Source organism: Curcuma longa, chromosome 4 (assembly GCF_044706935.1).
Source record: "Curcuma longa cultivar G26 ecotype Majalengka, Jawa Barat chromosome 4, ITB_CL_G26_1.1, whole genome shotgun sequence".
Taxonomy (NCBI): Eukaryota; Viridiplantae; Streptophyta; class Magnoliopsida; order Zingiberales; family Zingiberaceae; genus Curcuma; species Curcuma longa.
Window position 1 is genome coordinate 16,483,533 of NC_133864.1, and position 17,043 is coordinate 16,500,575.

At 36.8% G+C, this 17,043-nt stretch overlaps 2 protein-coding genes and 1 long non-coding RNA gene across 4 annotated transcripts; 2 read left to right on the forward strand and 1 right to left on the reverse strand.

Moving 5' to 3' along the window:
- The first annotated feature begins 1,048 nt into the window (after positions 1–1,048).
- On the forward strand, positions 1,049–5,562 carry LOC141826058 (blue-light photoreceptor PHR2). 2 transcript variants are annotated; one of them, XM_074713314.1, is made up of 5 exons: positions 1,049–2,103; positions 4,386–4,615; positions 4,800–4,898; positions 5,172–5,291; positions 5,378–5,562. In XM_074713314.1, exons 1-4 carry the CDS (start codon positions 1,096–1,098, stop codon positions 5,248–5,250), a joined length of 1,416 nt encoding a protein of 471 aa, XP_074569415.1. In that variant the 5' UTR covers positions 1,049–1,095; the 3' UTR covers positions 5,251–5,291; positions 5,378–5,562. The 2 variants fall into 2 exon arrangements, with proteins under 2 accessions (XP_074569415.1, XP_074569414.1); XM_074713313.1 differs by having other exon boundaries at positions 5,172–5,562.
- Positions 5,563–6,465: 903 nt separating this feature from the next.
- On the reverse strand, positions 6,466–7,446 carry LOC141826001 (uncharacterized). The gene is made up of 2 exons (XR_012601597.1): positions 7,041–7,446; positions 6,466–6,940 (listed from the first exon to the last, which is right to left on the reverse strand). It is a non-coding gene; the product is annotated as an uncharacterized LOC141826001 (long non-coding RNA).
- A 3,180-nt stretch (positions 7,447–10,626) lies between these two features.
- LOC141826334 (uncharacterized) lies at positions 10,627–17,036 on the forward strand. Its single transcript, XM_074713577.1, has 13 exons — positions 10,627–11,098; positions 11,388–11,571; positions 11,652–11,720; positions 11,803–11,901; positions 12,998–13,077; positions 13,161–13,475; positions 13,562–13,952; positions 14,066–14,742; positions 15,562–15,646; positions 15,718–15,769; positions 16,227–16,276; positions 16,349–16,396; positions 16,470–17,036. The coding sequence occupies exons 1-13, from the start codon at positions 10,833–10,835 to the stop codon at positions 16,644–16,646; spliced, it is 2,493 nt and encodes an 830-aa protein (XP_074569678.1). The 5' UTR covers positions 10,627–10,832; the 3' UTR covers positions 16,647–17,036.
- The last annotated feature ends 7 nt before the right edge of the window (positions 17,037–17,043 follow it).

Here is a 17,043-nt window from a genome sequence, read left to right on the forward strand (position 1 = left end):
TATTTTTATTATTATCTATCTATATTTTCCATTTAAATTCTAAATCAATCGAGCACATTATAGTAGTTATGATTTTACAACTAAGTTACTACATAATTATAACAGCTACGATTTCATAACTACTATATAATTGTAACAGTAACTGCTATACTATGAAAATAAATCTTTAAAAAAATAATTAAAATTATTTAGAACTTTTAAAAAGTTTTAAATGATATTTTTTGAGTCGTTATGGGTTTTATTTCATAATACTTATAGATAAAATTTCAATTTAATATATTATGTGTTGTATAATTCAACTGAGGTAAAAATTATGACATCTTCAAGCTTATCCACTCATGACAATCTCTCCTCACTTTTTTAAACTCTACACATGTTGTATTTATAGTTATTATAACTCAATTTGTTTATCAAACATTCACGTTGTAATAGTTACAAAATTACATTTATTACAACTCTATAACAATTACAATTTCATAGTTGTTATAATTGTATAACAACTAAAATTTTGTAGCTATTACAACACACTCTCAATTTAAAATATATATCATAAGTGAACATTATATCAAGAGTATTTGCACCATTTTACAAGGAGTTAAGTCATCCTTTATAAAAATTCAAAATGAAATTCTTTTTGATGATTTAAAAAATAATATATTTTTAAATTTTACCCAAATATATTTGAATTTCATAAAAATAATAAAAATAATTGATACAGAGGGTCAGATTTAACAAGATAGATAGTAAATAAGTTTGTATAATTAATTGGATTGTGAGAATTTAATATCTAAATTATAAAAAAAAATAAGAAAAAAACTCTTTTAATCTAATTTGGTAAGAAAAAAAATGAAGAGTGAAAATCTAAAAAAAATCTCTTTTAAAAAAAATAATAAATTTGGTAAGAAAAAAAATTGAAGAGTGAAAATCTAAAAATTCGATCGGAGACAAAAAAAAAAAAAAAAAAAAAAACCCCTTAATGCAAATCTCATACAAGATGAACCCTAAACAGGATCCACCGAATATGAGATAAGACTGAGAGTCCATTTTCCTCTCTCACACTTCCCTCCCTGCTCTCCAATCCATCCACCCAAACGCATGGATACCAACCCGCCCCCTCCTCCTTCCCAGCTCCAGGAACTCACCGCCACCGCTTCCGCCGCCGCCGCCGCCGCTTCCGCCGCCGCCGCCGCCTCTCAAGACGAGAACCAAGAAGAACTCCCGACCGCCAATCTCCCGTTGGCCTCTCTCTCACTCTCACTCTCCCTCTTCTCCCCCTTCGCCAAGCCTAGCTCCGTCGTCCCCTCGCCTTCCCACGTAAAATTCAACGTCCCCTCGCAAGTCTCCTCCCTCTCTCTCTCCCTCTTCCCTCCCCCGGCGAAATCTTCGTCCAAGCTCTCCGCCCCTTCCAACATCTCCAATTCCCTCCTGCTCTCCCCCTCGCCCTTCCTCCGCCGCCGCCCCGCCGACCCTTCCGCCGCCGCTGCCGTCCGCCGCTGCACCATCGTCTGGTTCCGCGCCGATCTGCGCCTCCACGACAACGAGCCCCTCTCCGCCGCCAACGCCGATTCCCTCTCCCTCGTTCCCGTCGTCCTCTTTGACCCCCGTGACTTCGGCCGTTCCCCTTCGGGCTTCGACCGCACCGGCCCCTATCGCGCTCGCTTCCTCATCGACTCCGTCGCCGAGCTCCGCCAGGGGCTGCGACGCCGTGGCTCCGACCTCGTGGTGCGGATCGGACGCCCCGAGGTCGTGCTGCCGGAGCTCGCCCGTGCTTCTGGCGCTGACGCTGTGTACGCCCACCGGGAGGTGTCCCATGATGAGGCGCGCGCAGAGGAGAGGGTTGCGGCGGCGATGGAGGCTGAAGGGGTGGAGGTCAAGTACTTCTGGGGAAGCACGCTGTATCACATAGATGACTTGCCGTTTAAGCTGGAGCACATGCCGACCAATTACGGAGGATTCAGGGAGAAAGTGAAGGGGTTAACCGTTAGGAAGACGATCGAGACGCCGGAAGAGGTTAAGGGAGTGCCTTCAAGAGGAAATATTGAACCTGGGGATATACCGAGCTTGCAAGACCTTGGGCTTAATCCAGCTCCTACAATGTCACAGGTTTGGTTTATTGGTTCAAGTTCTTTCTTTTACATACCTGCATTCCATCAGTCATTTCTATCATGAATGCTTCATAGATCATAATTTTGGTTAGGATTTCTGCTCAATAAAGAATTACGGCGAAAGCTGATGTACATTTTAATCTACTTAAAGACGAGTTGTAGGAGAATGTCAAAACTAAGATGAACATGAACATTTGTAGTAGGGATGTGTCTTGACAAAGTAGTGCGAAGACAACTGGTTGGAAAATGAGCAAATCAAACAATTTTGACTAGCAAAATATAGTAATCAAGTTGCTGTTTTACTTTTAGTAATATAAGCTGATATAATTGTCAAGGATTAGTTTCTTGACCAATTTTGAGAAAATTATATAAGCTATCCCTTGACTGCTTGCGTGCAATAGCTATTTATCAACTATGGAAATGTTTCTGTCAAGGAATAATAAACCGTTTTATTTGCAATAAAAATGGATAGTTGCATCAATTTCATGGGTAATCATTTTCATGGTTCTTTATAATTGCATTTCAATCTCAGATATTTTTATCTCACTGTACCAGAGAGAAGAGCTAAAGTTTCTAGGTAGTGCATGTACAACCTTAGAAATTGTTACACTTTCATAGATCAGGAGAAAAGAAGGAAATTAAGAAGTTGGTAGAAGAAAAAACAAGATTTTTGCAGATGACAGTTTGAAAAGAAAAGATAAGTGGTCTAGAATGATAATATGTTTCATGGAACTTAGTCTACAAATAACTAAGATAACAATGCACTTCTTTTTGGGATTAGATTAATTGGCTTACAAGGGTTTAAAATTACCTAAAGTTCATTTTATTTGAGAAATTTATTTAACATTCGTTGAACAAAAATCTAGATTCTAAAGAATATGGAGCATTTGGATGTGTGTCACTCATACTTTTGATAATAATTCACTTATACTTGGGGATTAAATTATTTGGCTTGTAAGGGTTTATAATTACCTCAAGTTAATTTTTTATTTGAGAAATTTATTTAACATTTGTTAAAAAAGATTAGATTCTAAAATTCTAAAAAAAAAATGGAACTTACAGCAGCCTGTTCAATTCGAAGGTGATATACAACAAATTGAATGTTAATGCGCTAAGTTGCAAATTGAAGACTCACTATTTTTATTTGGTTTAGGACATATTAAAATGCCAAGAAAAGGCTCTTAGATTTTTGTTCTGTAATAGCTAACTTGACCTTTTTGATCTCACATATTTTCAATTTCCCTATGACATGATTCTGTCTTCCTTTAACTGGTTGGGAATTGGAACAAATCCATGAAGTATTATCATTTGGCATGGATCCATATTTCTATTTGTTTGTTCTCAGTCCTGAGAATAAGTCAAATCACTTATTCTTACCGATAAATGGTTACTCTAAAGGAAGCCATGTATAAGATAGTCATTAACATTTGAAATTTCTTTACATCTAAATTAAGATTGTAGCTGTTCCTATTTGGTAGTGTTTGATTTGTCTTACTGTCAATTTGTCTTATTGTTTGAATCTGATACACTAAAAAATTGTAAGATTGTGTTCTCCTGTTATTAATTTATAATGTGATATGAATCAGTTATCCTCCATGGATGTGGAAGAGTGTTTGCAGGCTCATCAGAGAGAACCACTGATGTGGTGAGCTCATTGGAGAGAACTTACCAATCACGTGATACAAGAAGAGATTTGTAGAATAATCAAGCGACATGTTATATTATATCACTCTGATCACTTTATTATACAATCAAAACAACAGTTCTAACTCACAATAACTCAACGATGTACCTAGTTAAAACATCATATATACCCCCCCCTTTCACCTGCAATTGATTCAGAACTCTACATCACTTTCAATGTTTCAGCTGGTATGCTCACACCACCTAACCATGTATTACTATTAACCATGGTTGCTTGCAACTTCTCCAAGATGAAGCAACCATGCTCCTTGTCCTATGTTTTAATACGCCACTCCTGCTGACATCCTTTAAATGGCTGCATGCATGGTTGTACCATTATGTCACACCACATCACGGATTTTTCAGCCCAAGGAAATGCCCTTATTTCATTAGTTTCTCGTACCTATGATTCATGGAACCATGATTTCAGGTGTTGGTATCATTGGCCTCTAGGCAGGCTACCATATCTGCTACCATTTGTTTGGTCTCTTTGCATCTTTTATACCAGTGTTCAAATAGTTTTGTGAAATCTTGCTGCAATAAGTTTCTAATCAAATATTTTGAAACTGGTGATATTTGGCTTTCTTCATAATACAGGATGGAAAACCTATTACAAGTGCTTCCCTCGTGGGTGGTGAGACTGAAGCATTAGAAAGATTGAAAAAGTTTGCTATTGAATGCCGCACCGAAACAAGCAGAGGAAATATGGATAATACTAGGAATAGCATATTTGGTGCTAATTTCTCATGCAAAATCTCACCTTGGCTAGCTATGGGATGCCTTTCTCCTCGCTTGATGTTTGAGGAGCTAAAGAAGACTGCCAATAGGTATATTTTGCTCCACGTCCAACTCTGAACTATTTTTATCAACTTAGCAAGATGGATTACTGCACCAAACTGATTCCTTCTTTGTGCCCAAGCTTTTAGAGTAGTAACAATGCAATGTGGTTTTATGTTTTCGTTTTGTTCAAAGGGTAAGCAGTGAAGGTTATCTTGCTTGTATACATAACAGGACGGTTTCTCCTGCTTCATCTCCGAAGAGTGGTCTGAATTCACCAGATAGTGGGATGAACTGGTTGATGTTCGAGTTATTGTGGAGAGATTTCTTCAGGTATCATATCGAGCAAATTCTCCTTCGATTTACTGAGTCATTATATGATAGTCTATGCTAAATATTCTCATGGTATAGTAGTAGATGAGTATTACTTCTTCAGTATCAGAATTCTACACTTGAGAAAAGATATTCACGGAGTTTGGATTTTGTATACGAAAACAGATTATTTTGTAATAGCAACACTTGAAATTTGATTCGTGATTTATGCTTCTTAATGTTTGTTGATTTATTGTCAGTAAATAATATGATCTGATCGCGTTCCATCGTCAGGTTTATCACCAAGAAATACAGCTCTGCTAAGAATGGTGCAGCTGCACCAGCCACAGCCTGCACTGGTGCCCTGGTGTAACTTGCTTCCTTGGCCAGCCTGAAACTTCAATCTACTTGGCTGTGAGATTTTAGATACTCTTGAGTTTTATATAATTCAGGTTCATGTTCATGGAATTCTTCACATTGTCTGTCAAAATTTAATGCAGACTTCAACCTAAAACAAAAACAGTGGAGGCTCGCTTTGGCACCTTCAACCTCAAAGAATCTTCACCATTTGAATTACTTCAGCAATAAAAAAAAAATCAAGGAATCTACTCTCACCATTTGAATCGTCCTAAAAAGTTCTCTGTTTTTGATCTTTTAGATAAGAGTTCTATTTTTTCATCAGGCATATTATACCTCCACAATGCTCATATTACTAGTGATATTGGATTTAGGGGTGCAAACAAATCAAGCTTATTTTGAAAAATATTTGATCTATATTTAAATTTATAAAATTCAAGTTGAATTTGAACGATAATTTTTTTAATCAAATTTGAATTCATAAAATATTTTATTTAATTATTCATGAATTATTTGTAAATCAGAGTTGAATTGAATTTGAATTATTTTTATATAATTTTAATTTATATATACTTAAATTATGATGTAAATAATTTGAATTTGAAATTATTTAATTTTATTTGAATTAAGAATCCAACCATTCGAATTGAATTAGAATTAGAATTTTATTTCGAATTAAATTCAAATTAAAATTATTTATATTTTTAAGTTTTGAATATTTTCATACTATTGCATCCATAATTGAGCTGCCATATCAAGATTGGTTTGAACTTATGAATTTATTGGATAGGTGATAACCACGATGAAATATTATAATAAAAAATATTTTTTTTTGAAATATTTAAATTTTTAAATTGAATTGGATTAAATTTTTTTATAATATTTTTATTTCGATCCAATACTATCTATTCTATTCGAATTGACATCTCTACAGTGAAGTGTCTAATTCACACGTGAACTTGCTTTCCACGTAAAGTACTGAAAGTATGTTGTTTTCCCCTGGACAAGTAATTCCATTATTATTATTATTATTATTATTATTATTATTATTATTATTATTATTATTATTACCTCCACTAACTAGTTAGTTAGTGTAAACTTCAAGATAGATATCATCCCCGATTTCCTTCCCGTATTTTAAGGAACACAAACCACCTCAAGGACACAAGCGTGCGTGCACGCACGTGCAACAACAACTCCCTTCTTCTTCCGTAGGCGAGTGAACAAAATCTTAAAATAATCAAAATTTTTAATTTCTTTTTAAAAAACTTAAATTATTTTCAATTTTAAAAACATATAACTCTCCTTCCTTCCTTCTTCTTCTCTCTCTCTCTTCTCACAGTTTCAACTTCCCATGGCAGAGCAGACAGAAACTGGCGCGTCCTTTGCTTGCGATCTTCGTCGCCATTACGAATCGGGCATTGCGATCGAGAGGTTGGTGGAGGGCACGTCAATCTCTTTCAGTATCCCCCGCGAATCCCTCTCCTCGCGATGCGCGCCCGACCATCCGCCGCCTGCCTGCCTGCCCTTCTTCCTCCCTCCTCGATCACATCCTTGTCTCCCCTGCCTCGCTTTCTTTATTCTCGATCGCTCCCCGTCGCGCACAGTGCGTGCGCAGTTGACTGTCGGGGTGGTGAAACTGCAGACTCGATCGCCCTCGCTGCTCGATTGACGACGCCGATCGATGCATTCTCCATCTTGCTCGCCTTCAAATACTCAGCACACATCGATCTATCATTAATTCATATAAAAATCAAGAACGAGAGAAGATCTCTTCACTTTTCTCTCCATTAATGGAGCCCTTACCGCGACCGAAGGGAAGCATGAAAAACTTGGAACCGGGCCGGCCGGCCGGCGGAGCTGCTTGCTTTAATTGCTCGGAGAGGAGGTGGCGGAGAAGCCTCAGTTGGAGAAGGGGAGCACGTGCAGAGAGACGGAGAAGAGAAAGAGACCTTGCACGTGCCCTGCTTCTCCAACAAAGGCTCCCTCACCCTAGCCATCGACCGCCATGCATGCGCACTTCCATCTTCCACTGCAATTCCTGGCACACAGACTGCTATATACGTGTATGAAGAAGACGATGATAACTGGAAGGGGGGCATGCAGTAATGATGATGACAATAATAATGGAGTAATGAATACAGATTGCAGAAATTTTCGCAAGAGATTGCGTGAGGAACAAGCCGAGCATTTGATGGACAGATGGACAGATGGATGGAATGGATAGCTAGAGAGAGAAGACGAAGACGAAGACGAAGCGGCAGCTGAGCTTCCACCGTCGTTAATCTCTCGTCGACTCATAAACATGATGACAATTTAGCAATATTGTGGGAGTTGATGATAATCCTTCCTTTTGTCGACAACTCTTGCCACTGTTTCTGTATAAGCCAGAAGCATGTGAAAACCTAAATCTAAACCCTAACGCTAGAAAAATATTTTTTTAAAGGGAAAGAAAACCCTCGATGACTAGTTCATTTGGTAGCTAGGTGGGGTGGTTTGATGAGACCCTCCTAACTTATAATATATTCTCACCGTTCATTGAATATGGATATTCATATACTTTAATGGTTGAATTAGTTCTTCTAATCTAAAGAGATTTATCTTTGAGAGGACAGTGGAAGTGGAAGGACGTTTGAGGTGAATGTTATTATTATTTTTTAATATGAGAAGGTTTAGGATTTAGAGATTTGTTTAAAATTGTAATTGAATTTACTAGATGTTGAAAAAATATTATAAAATTGAATAATTTTTTGGTGGTACTTTAAGACTTAAAGATAGATTTTTCTTAAAGACAGAATTTTTTCAATTAGGGGTGGGCCCTATTCAGGTGCTTAATTGTAAGTCTAATTGCAAATCTAGAGTTAAATTTAAGTTTTTTAACATATAATATAATGTGATTAAAAGAAGACTGTGTTACATTGAGATTCTTGAAAATGATACAAATATGAGGTTATTATTGTGATGCTTTTCTAGGGCAATCTAAGCTATGTTGTGCTACTAGCTAGGTTATGATGTCCCAATTGAAAGAAATATAATTCTAGACAGAATCAAGTAGTCATATGCCCCTTGTCCCCTTAAATAATGAGACAATGAAGAGAATCAGATTTAACATGAGCAGATGAGAGAGCTAGTTGAGGATAAGTATTCTCCCCTTGAACATGCACAGGGAATGATCCAAGAATTAGAGATGAATTGGACTATGAATGTGAAAGGAGTCAGCTAAGTATCAAAATAAAATGAACAAAGAAAAACAAAATATATATCAATTCTTCTTATATCAAATTGTAGACTATAAAATACTTGTGTAATTTTTTTAAGATTGGAATAGATCCCAAGACAGTTCTATCTTAGATCCGTCTTGGAACATGCATACAAAAAGCATCTCAAAACTTATAAGAAGCCTAACAGTACTCACTCCTTCCCCACCTAACAATTTCTCATCCTCTAATTTCCTCTCATCTCTTGCTAACTCTCTAGCTACCTAAGGCTTTTTTTTTTTGTTAATCAAGGCATTTGAGCCTTGAATCCAATTAATCTTGGAAGTGACGACCTGACCCCATAGAATAGTCATCAAGTAAATTCAGGTGGATCTTGATGCTATGTGCATTATTAATGTCACTTTAGCATTTAGTTATAGAGTTACTAAAATGTCCCGATAAAGTAATATTATCAACAAACAAGCTTGCTATTGTACATATTCGTGTAAGAGATTTATTGGAATACAATTATAAAGTTAAATTCTTATCCAACCTAAGTTGAAAGTAGACTTAATTAGCATGTCACTTTCAAGAAGTTCCTTCATTTTAGTTTAGTTTACTAAATCCAAAAGTGATTATTAGGATTGAAAGAGAGATTTATCCATAATCTTGTAAGGATCCTGCTCCTTGACAAATGACTTCTTCTTTCTTAAACCCTCATATATAAATTGAACAAGTTATTGATAATTAAGAAGAAGAGAATAATTACAATGAATAATGTGGTTTTCTAGGATAAATACTCAATAATTACATATTTTACCTCACTTGATAAAAAATGTTTTTGGGCAAAAATCAAAAGAGCATTCTAAATTAAGAGAAATATCAAATGAATATCTATTTTTTTTTTAAAAAAAAGGGCATTACCCAGCACTGTTGTAGCAGTTATAGTAACTACTACAATGTATAGAAGTTACTCAGTAGCTGTTATAATATATTTAGGATGAGTTTAAAATTTAAGATTTAGGGTTTACACTGTGTATAAGTTGTCGAATAAGCTACAACATGTAGAAGTTACTCAATAGCTGTTACAATATGTTTAAGATGAATTTAGGATTATAGCAACTACATAAAAACTTCTATAATTATTTTATAGTGATTTTGATGAAGTTTAAATAATTTTGACTAAGTTGGTAAATAATATTTTAGTATAATAGTGTTTAGAGACCCTAGTCCTAAACTCATCTTAAATATATTGTAGCAGCCACTCGATAGTTTCTATACATTGTAGCAGTTATTTAGTAATTTCTACACACTGAAAACCCTAAATCATAAATTTTAAACTCATCCTAAACACGTTGTATTAGTTACTATTAGCTTCTATATATTATAGCAGCTACTCGATAGTTTTTACATACTGTAAATCTTAAATTCTAAACCCTAAATTAGTTGTAACAACTATTGGACAAGTTCTATATATTGTAGCAACTAAGTAACTTTTACAAGTTATAGTAGTTATTCAGTAACTTCTACACGTTATATAGCAGTTATCGATAGCTGCTACAATAGTGTTGGATCAAAGGATATTTTCGAGATAAAGTCATTGAAGGGGCGCCTTTTGTTTTTGTTTTTTTTGAAAAAAGGATGTTCTTTTGATAATTTATAAAATTTAGATTGCCCTTTTAATTTTTGACCAAAATTTTTTTCTAAAAACACGTGGTTTTTGTGAGGTGGAGTAATCAAATCATCAACATAGACGAACAAATTAAATTTAGATTCTACTATATGCTTTCACTTAATTTTGGCGAATTCCATGGAATCACACATTAAAAAGAAGAAAAGACCAAACAACTATTGCACTTGACTCAAGGTGTTATAGCAAAGACCAAATCACTACAAAGGTGGCACGAGGAGACCTAGGCAATAATAAAAAGATGAAGGTGAAAAATGTAAATCGGTACAAACGTAAGCAATACGTAAGTAAGCATCAGAGGGCACGAGAGAGAGGGGGGGATTTCATCAATTTTCCCTATCTCTTTCCACTTCCTCAGTCTCTCCTTCCCTCTCCTTTCCCTTCCTTTGGAGTAAACGGCTGCCCACACGAATAACCGCCAACATTTATGGCAAATTTTCTTGCTTTTCTAATCGTCCTCCGTCTATTTGTTTTTCCTTTTTCGGTCTACGTCTCCAAGTAAACATGAAAAAAGTCCGATCTTTCTTCCCTAATCCGATTCAAAGCCCTACCCTCCTCCCTCGGCCCCCCTTTCCGGCACTCGAAGCCCTGACGGCCGCCGACGGAGATCGCACCACTGGCTCCCATTTTCGCACAAGGTGACGGGGTAGTTGCCGCGATCGACTGAATTCCTTCGATCTGAGCCTCCTTCTCTGACGCTGTCCCTTGGGGATGGCTTTGGTCCCGCCGCCATCCGTGCAGCCATCTAGGCAGCCGCCGCCGCCTCCTTCCCCGGCCCTCCTCCAGCCCCAGCCGCCGCCCGATAGTGATCGGAGCAGCGGAGAGCTTCGGGCCATGGACTGCAATCTCGTCTCCCTCTGTGACCATATCCAGATGGAGGGATTCCACTCGGGCGCGTTCTCCGATGTGGTGGTGCAGGCGATGGGCTCCACCTACCGCCTCCATCGCCTCATTCTTTCTCGCAGCTCGTATTTCAGGTGCAATTCTGTTCCATACAAGATTGATTTGTGGAATTAACTTTCTTGATCTCTACATGTTCGAAGTGAAGGACTGTGTTTTTTTTACTTTTTTCCACTTTGGATCCAGGTACAAACTTTGCTCAATCTCTGTGTGTGGGCAACTACGCTATATTTCTTACTGTTTTTTTTGGAATAACTTGATTGTTGGAACTTAAGCTCATGCAAAAGAGTACTCTCATTTTTTCATCATGAAATAATGGATTACTTTTGATCTCTTTCTACATCATTTTCTTAATTTTCTATATAGGAATATGCTTCATGGTCCTTGGAAGGAAGCTGGTGCACCTACACTAGTGTTGAATATTGATGATTCGAATGTTAATTCAGAGGCAATTGCGGTGGCTTTAGCGTACCTCTATGGGCACCATCCCAAACTTAATAACACCAATGCTTCTCGTGTTCTTGCGGTTGCTTCTTTTCTAGACCTTCAGGTGTTGTGAATTACTTTTGTATGGATTTAAAATCTTTTTGAGTCTACTATTTTTGTTTATTTATATCATTTTACTTGCAGGATCTTTGTGCTATTTGCACTGATTTTATCATATCTGAACTTTCCACTTCAAATTTTTTATCCTATCAGGTGAGTATTGACTCCTCAGACGTGTAGAAATTATGAAGATATCATTTTCATTGATAAATGATATGCATTCTTAATTGGTTAGGTGTTTGCTGAAAGCCACGACTATGGCATACATGGTGAGCGAGTTAGTAATGCATGCTGGGGATATCTATGTCAAAGTGCAACGAAGGAATTGATAGAGGTCAGACATTGTTTTTATTCAATACAGCATGGCCTCTAGTATTACATATTATGTACCCATTTTTTGTGCTTTATTGAACATTCAGGTTCTTCTTCTACCTAAGAAATATTGCAATTTGCAAGTAGAATGTAAAAACTTGGAAACTCTAAGGGGAAAATTGAAATTTCTCTAATTGAAGAAGATTCAAAACTATCATGAATTATTGTTTGATGGCTTGGAAGAAAATAAGGTCACACTTGGAATAAGTTACTTCATATTAAAATTAGTTGCAAAAGAATTGGAGAGCTAATGAACCAACTCAAATAAGAGGATTTTGATTCATTTATACTTCCCAATAGACATCGTTAAAATAGTTTGTAATATGATGATTATAAAAAACTGAATGATAATGATGCTTCCTAGAGAAGATTACAAAATTTGTACAGCATTTTAAATTTTTTTTTTTTTTGCATTAGTATACATTTTCTCTATTGGTAATTGTTAAAGATTTGTAGTAGTTGTAAACTATGATTCTATGGATTGCTTATCTTGATTATGTTCTTAACCAGTACTTAAATTATAGTTTCATTTAATAATGCTAGATTATTTCATGAGATTATAGTTGTAAAACAACTTTCCTTTTCTGGCCCAATTCATTACATAAAGTTTACACCTGGCACAGGTGGCACACATGCAACTCAATGAGAAATTGATCTGTCTTCCAGTCAGCCATTGCATCAATACATACTATGATAAAAGTTTCATACATGCCAAATCAGCCTGTAAAATGTCTAAAGAAAAAAATCACAGAAAAGTTTAGTAAAGAATGGAGGGTTTAAGAAGATTCATAAATATAGTGTTGATTTGAAAATGTTGGTTCACTTATTTATTTATTTATTTTTATTACAATTCAACTATCTTAGTAAAGAATGGAGTGAAGTAGCTTCTTACTAACTCACGTTTTTATCTATATCCATCACACATGGATATTGCCTCTGCATCTTGATGTGGATAATTTTATGCACTTAGCCTCTTTGTTATGCTTTCATGTTTTCTTTTCTTTTTGCTTGCTTGTTTTGATCATTGTTGTTTGATTTCTAAAAACTTATGTCGATAGGTGTTACCAAAACTTTCTTCACAAACTCTGCATGCATTGCTTACCTCCGATGAACTATGGATACCAAATGAAGAGAAACGGTATGTCACATTCTGATTGTTATAATTCTCTTTACTAAGATGCAAGTTTATTAAAAGGCTGCTTATTATATTTTTGAATGAAGGTTTGAACTCGCACTATACACACTACTAGCAAAAACTGCCATATCCGAGGCAGAGAATTCTGCACAAATAAGCTCTAGTACAGAGGCAGGTGTTACAGGTACAACTAGGCACAAGCATATGAGCACGATTGATAATAACTGCAGTGAACAGCTAATGGAGCCTGATTTACAACGATTGGGCATCCAAGCACATTTAGAAGGACAAAAAACTGCACATAATATATTGGTCGAGCTGGCTGATTATGTAGTGGACTTCCATGCAAGTTCTTCAAAACCAATACATGAAGGAACTTCTAGTCCAGTGCAAAATTCAAGGTATTCCATCTCAAAGACAGATGTACTCCTTGCATCTTTATCTGATGTAAATGCAATAAGAGTATCCTATTCATAAATTGCATCAGGAATGGTATTGAAACTACTAGAAATGAGGCTGCCATGGAAGGACCATCTGGAGAAAGCCCTTGTTCCAATTTAAACAATAATGTCTGGCTTGCTAGGGAACAATCAAGAGAGTCTCTGATCAGCCTAACCACAAGTGAAACAGCTCGGAATGATTGGGGAAGGTCCAATGTGCCCATATGGGGTGGTAGAATAGTAGGTAGGAGACAAGCCACAAGTGCTGATGGTAGCTCATCTCTAAGGGACGAGGAGTTTGATGCTTTCATGAAAATATTTGAAGGGGGCTCTCTTCTTTATTGCAACATGACCTTTGAGGCACTTTTAAATGTCCGAAAGCAACTAGAAGAGTTGGGTTTTCCCTGTAAAGCTGTAAATGATGGCCTTTGGCTGCAAGTTAGTATATAAACTCCATGAATAGTTCTAATTGCTAATATTTATTTTTTCCTTCTTCAATTTCTTCAAGATGTTATGCGATAAGATCTAAGAAATTTGTTCTGTTGTTACAGATGCTTCTGTGTCACAGGGTTCAAGCAATTGGAGCTGATACCTGCAAAAGTTGTTGCTTGCCAAACAGTTCATGTGCTTGTAGACAGGCTTATGGATATTCACATGGAGGTAATCCAGGTGGCTATTATAGACAAGAACATGACAGGAGAAATTCCAGTAGGAGTGGGAATATATACCTTTCAGATGTCCAGGGTGAGGGAAGTGGTCTGTTTGGACCTGTTCGTGTTCATGTAAGGGGAACAATTGATGGACTTGCAGGCATTGGGCGTGGAACTGCATATGAGCCTGGTGCAGCATGGCCCCCTACACGATATGTTTATTCTCGTGTTCCAACAGCTCTAGGCACTAGGAATTCTCAGCAGGGACTTGCTCATGATGAACCAGAAGCACGGGTTGATCTTAATGATGTGCCAAATGATGGCTTAACAGCTTTGGTTGGCCTTGTGCAAGGAAACACTCTTGTTCATGTTGCAGAGCAAAGAGGAAGAGTGTATGAAGTAGACGTCCAGAACACATTTTCTGGTGGTGTTTCTCACCCTGGAGCATCTGATATTTCATCTCAAATGTTGGACTCACAGGATCATTCTATTGGCCTTGAGTGGGAAGGTTGTGAGGGTTCATCAATATCATTAGATCTTAAAACTCCACTACGCCATTTTCCTCCATTTCGGTTTGGGTATGCTATCAGCATTTCCCTTTTCATTATTTGTCTTAGTTGAGATGAATTGCACTGAAGTATGATCATACTTAGGGATGGAATGAGTACTGAATTGTAGTTATTTGAGGTACATGGTCCATTTAAGTAGGTTCGAGTACTTGATTATGCTTAACAATGGATTTCAGGTGCCATTCCGGTTTGCTTAAAATCACATACATAACTTATTTGTGGGTTCTTGTGGGTATGAGAATCCATTTATCACCCAAAGCAAGCATTTAATCAGGTTCTAATTGCAAGTAAGATAATCGAGTTTTGGTTCAAATAGCATCCAAAAATGCAAGTTCTCAAACACACTACCAATCCTTATCATTCTTTCTTGCATGCTATCTCTTGTTGTTTACTGCTATAGGTTTTTCCATAGTTAATGGATGTTGACTTTTTAAGATCGTGTAGCACTTTTATTGATTGGTATGCATTTTCGCTGTGGAGAAGAGAGCTTTTGGATCCATAAATCAGAGATACAGCTTATGTTTTATTAGACACTGCTATGATTTGTTAAGCACTTATCAATTTCTGATACTAAGCAACTGTAGCGGAAAGGTTTGCTCTGTCCAATGAACAAACATAATGGAATTTGCTTTCAGAGCAGTTGAAAAAGAATGGTTTGCTGTTGCTGTTGATTTTTATTCCCAATATGATTATATTTCTAGAAATTGAAACATAACATTGTCAATATCTCATCCTCCTGTTTTGTCATAGTGTTACCTTTTCTCTTGTGGACGCACCTAACCTATCAATTTGAACTTCCTGTTGACGGTCTGTCTTATGAAATATCAGGGTGGAGTTTGAAGATGTTGACAGACTTGAGGATGGTCAAGTGAAGCACTCCCCTGAAGTATTTTATGCAGGATCACTATGGAAGGTAAACTGCTCCTAAATTTGGTCCCTTCAACATCATCTTTGCCTTTGTCATTCTTAAGAAAATTGTTACAGGTAAGTGTCCAAGCTTTCAATGACGAGGATCCTCAAGGACGCCGCACCCTTGGTAATCTTTTGCATATTCCATTCATATATGACATCATATGTATCTTATGGTGCATTTGGTATGGTGGCCTGACCTGGAATGTCATCATTTCCGGTTTGTTCCAGTCAAACATTTGGATTCCTCCATCTGATTGATGATTTCATATTGCCATTTTAGTTAGTCTATGCCCATACAGCAAATGATTATTGATAATTCAAAATTCTCTTTACTCAATCACCCACCCCTTATAGAGAATCTGAAACGATTTGAATTTGGAAAATTGCTACTGATTTCATTCTTAAAAGTTATCATAACTGAATGAGCCGATCTAACCAGATATAAAACTGAAAACAATTGGATCTGTCATTCTAGTTTACTTGTTATTTCATTTTCTTTTGCTTCTTTTTTATATTACCCCTATAGCAAAGATGGGTTTAGTAATAAAGATAGATATTAATTTGGATCCTTCACTATGCAGGTTTGTTTCTGCATCGACGGAAGGCAGAGCTAACAGATTCCCTAAGAAAGGTTAAATTGATTTTGTGCTGAAACTCTAATTTTGGATTGTAATAATTTTAATTTTTCTTCTCTTTCCCGTAGGTGCACGCGTATGCCGACTCTCGTGAAAAAGTCACCGCCCGATATCAGGTAGGCTCAGTTGAAACTCTTATTTAGCTAAATAGAATCACCTTCTTTGTTTCATATGTTTGTTCATTGGCAGTTAATATGCCCCTCAAAGCGAGAGGTGATGGTATATGGAAGTTTTAAGCAAGCAGGAACTTTGTTACCCAAAGCTCCAAAAGGATGGGGTTGGCGCACTGCTTTGCTATTCGACGAGCTCAGTGACCTTCTTCAAGCCGGAACCCTGCGAATCACCGCTGTAGTGCAGCTAGTTTGAGGTTCAGTGTCAGACACTTCTCATTTTTTTCTGCTGTTTTTTTCCCAATAAATCAATGCCAAGTTTATAAAGGTTCTACAACGTTAGACATTCATGCTCCTATCAGTGGCCTAGCATACTATGATTAGTTTGCATTTGTATATAGCATCCGAAACTCGTGTTTCTCTAACGGGAAGGCTTCTCATCGGCGTAGAAATTTCATTTGCCTCCGGCATAAAGAAATTTGGTCTGAGTTGCAATCGACAGCCCGTAAATTGTTGGATAGTATTTTTTTCTGTAATTCTCGTAGTTATATATGGTTGATGCACTAATACTTGTATCCTATAATTTCGGATTGTTGTATGAAAGACTTGGGGTTTGCTTGGATAATGCCATATTCAATTTCCACAATACTAAT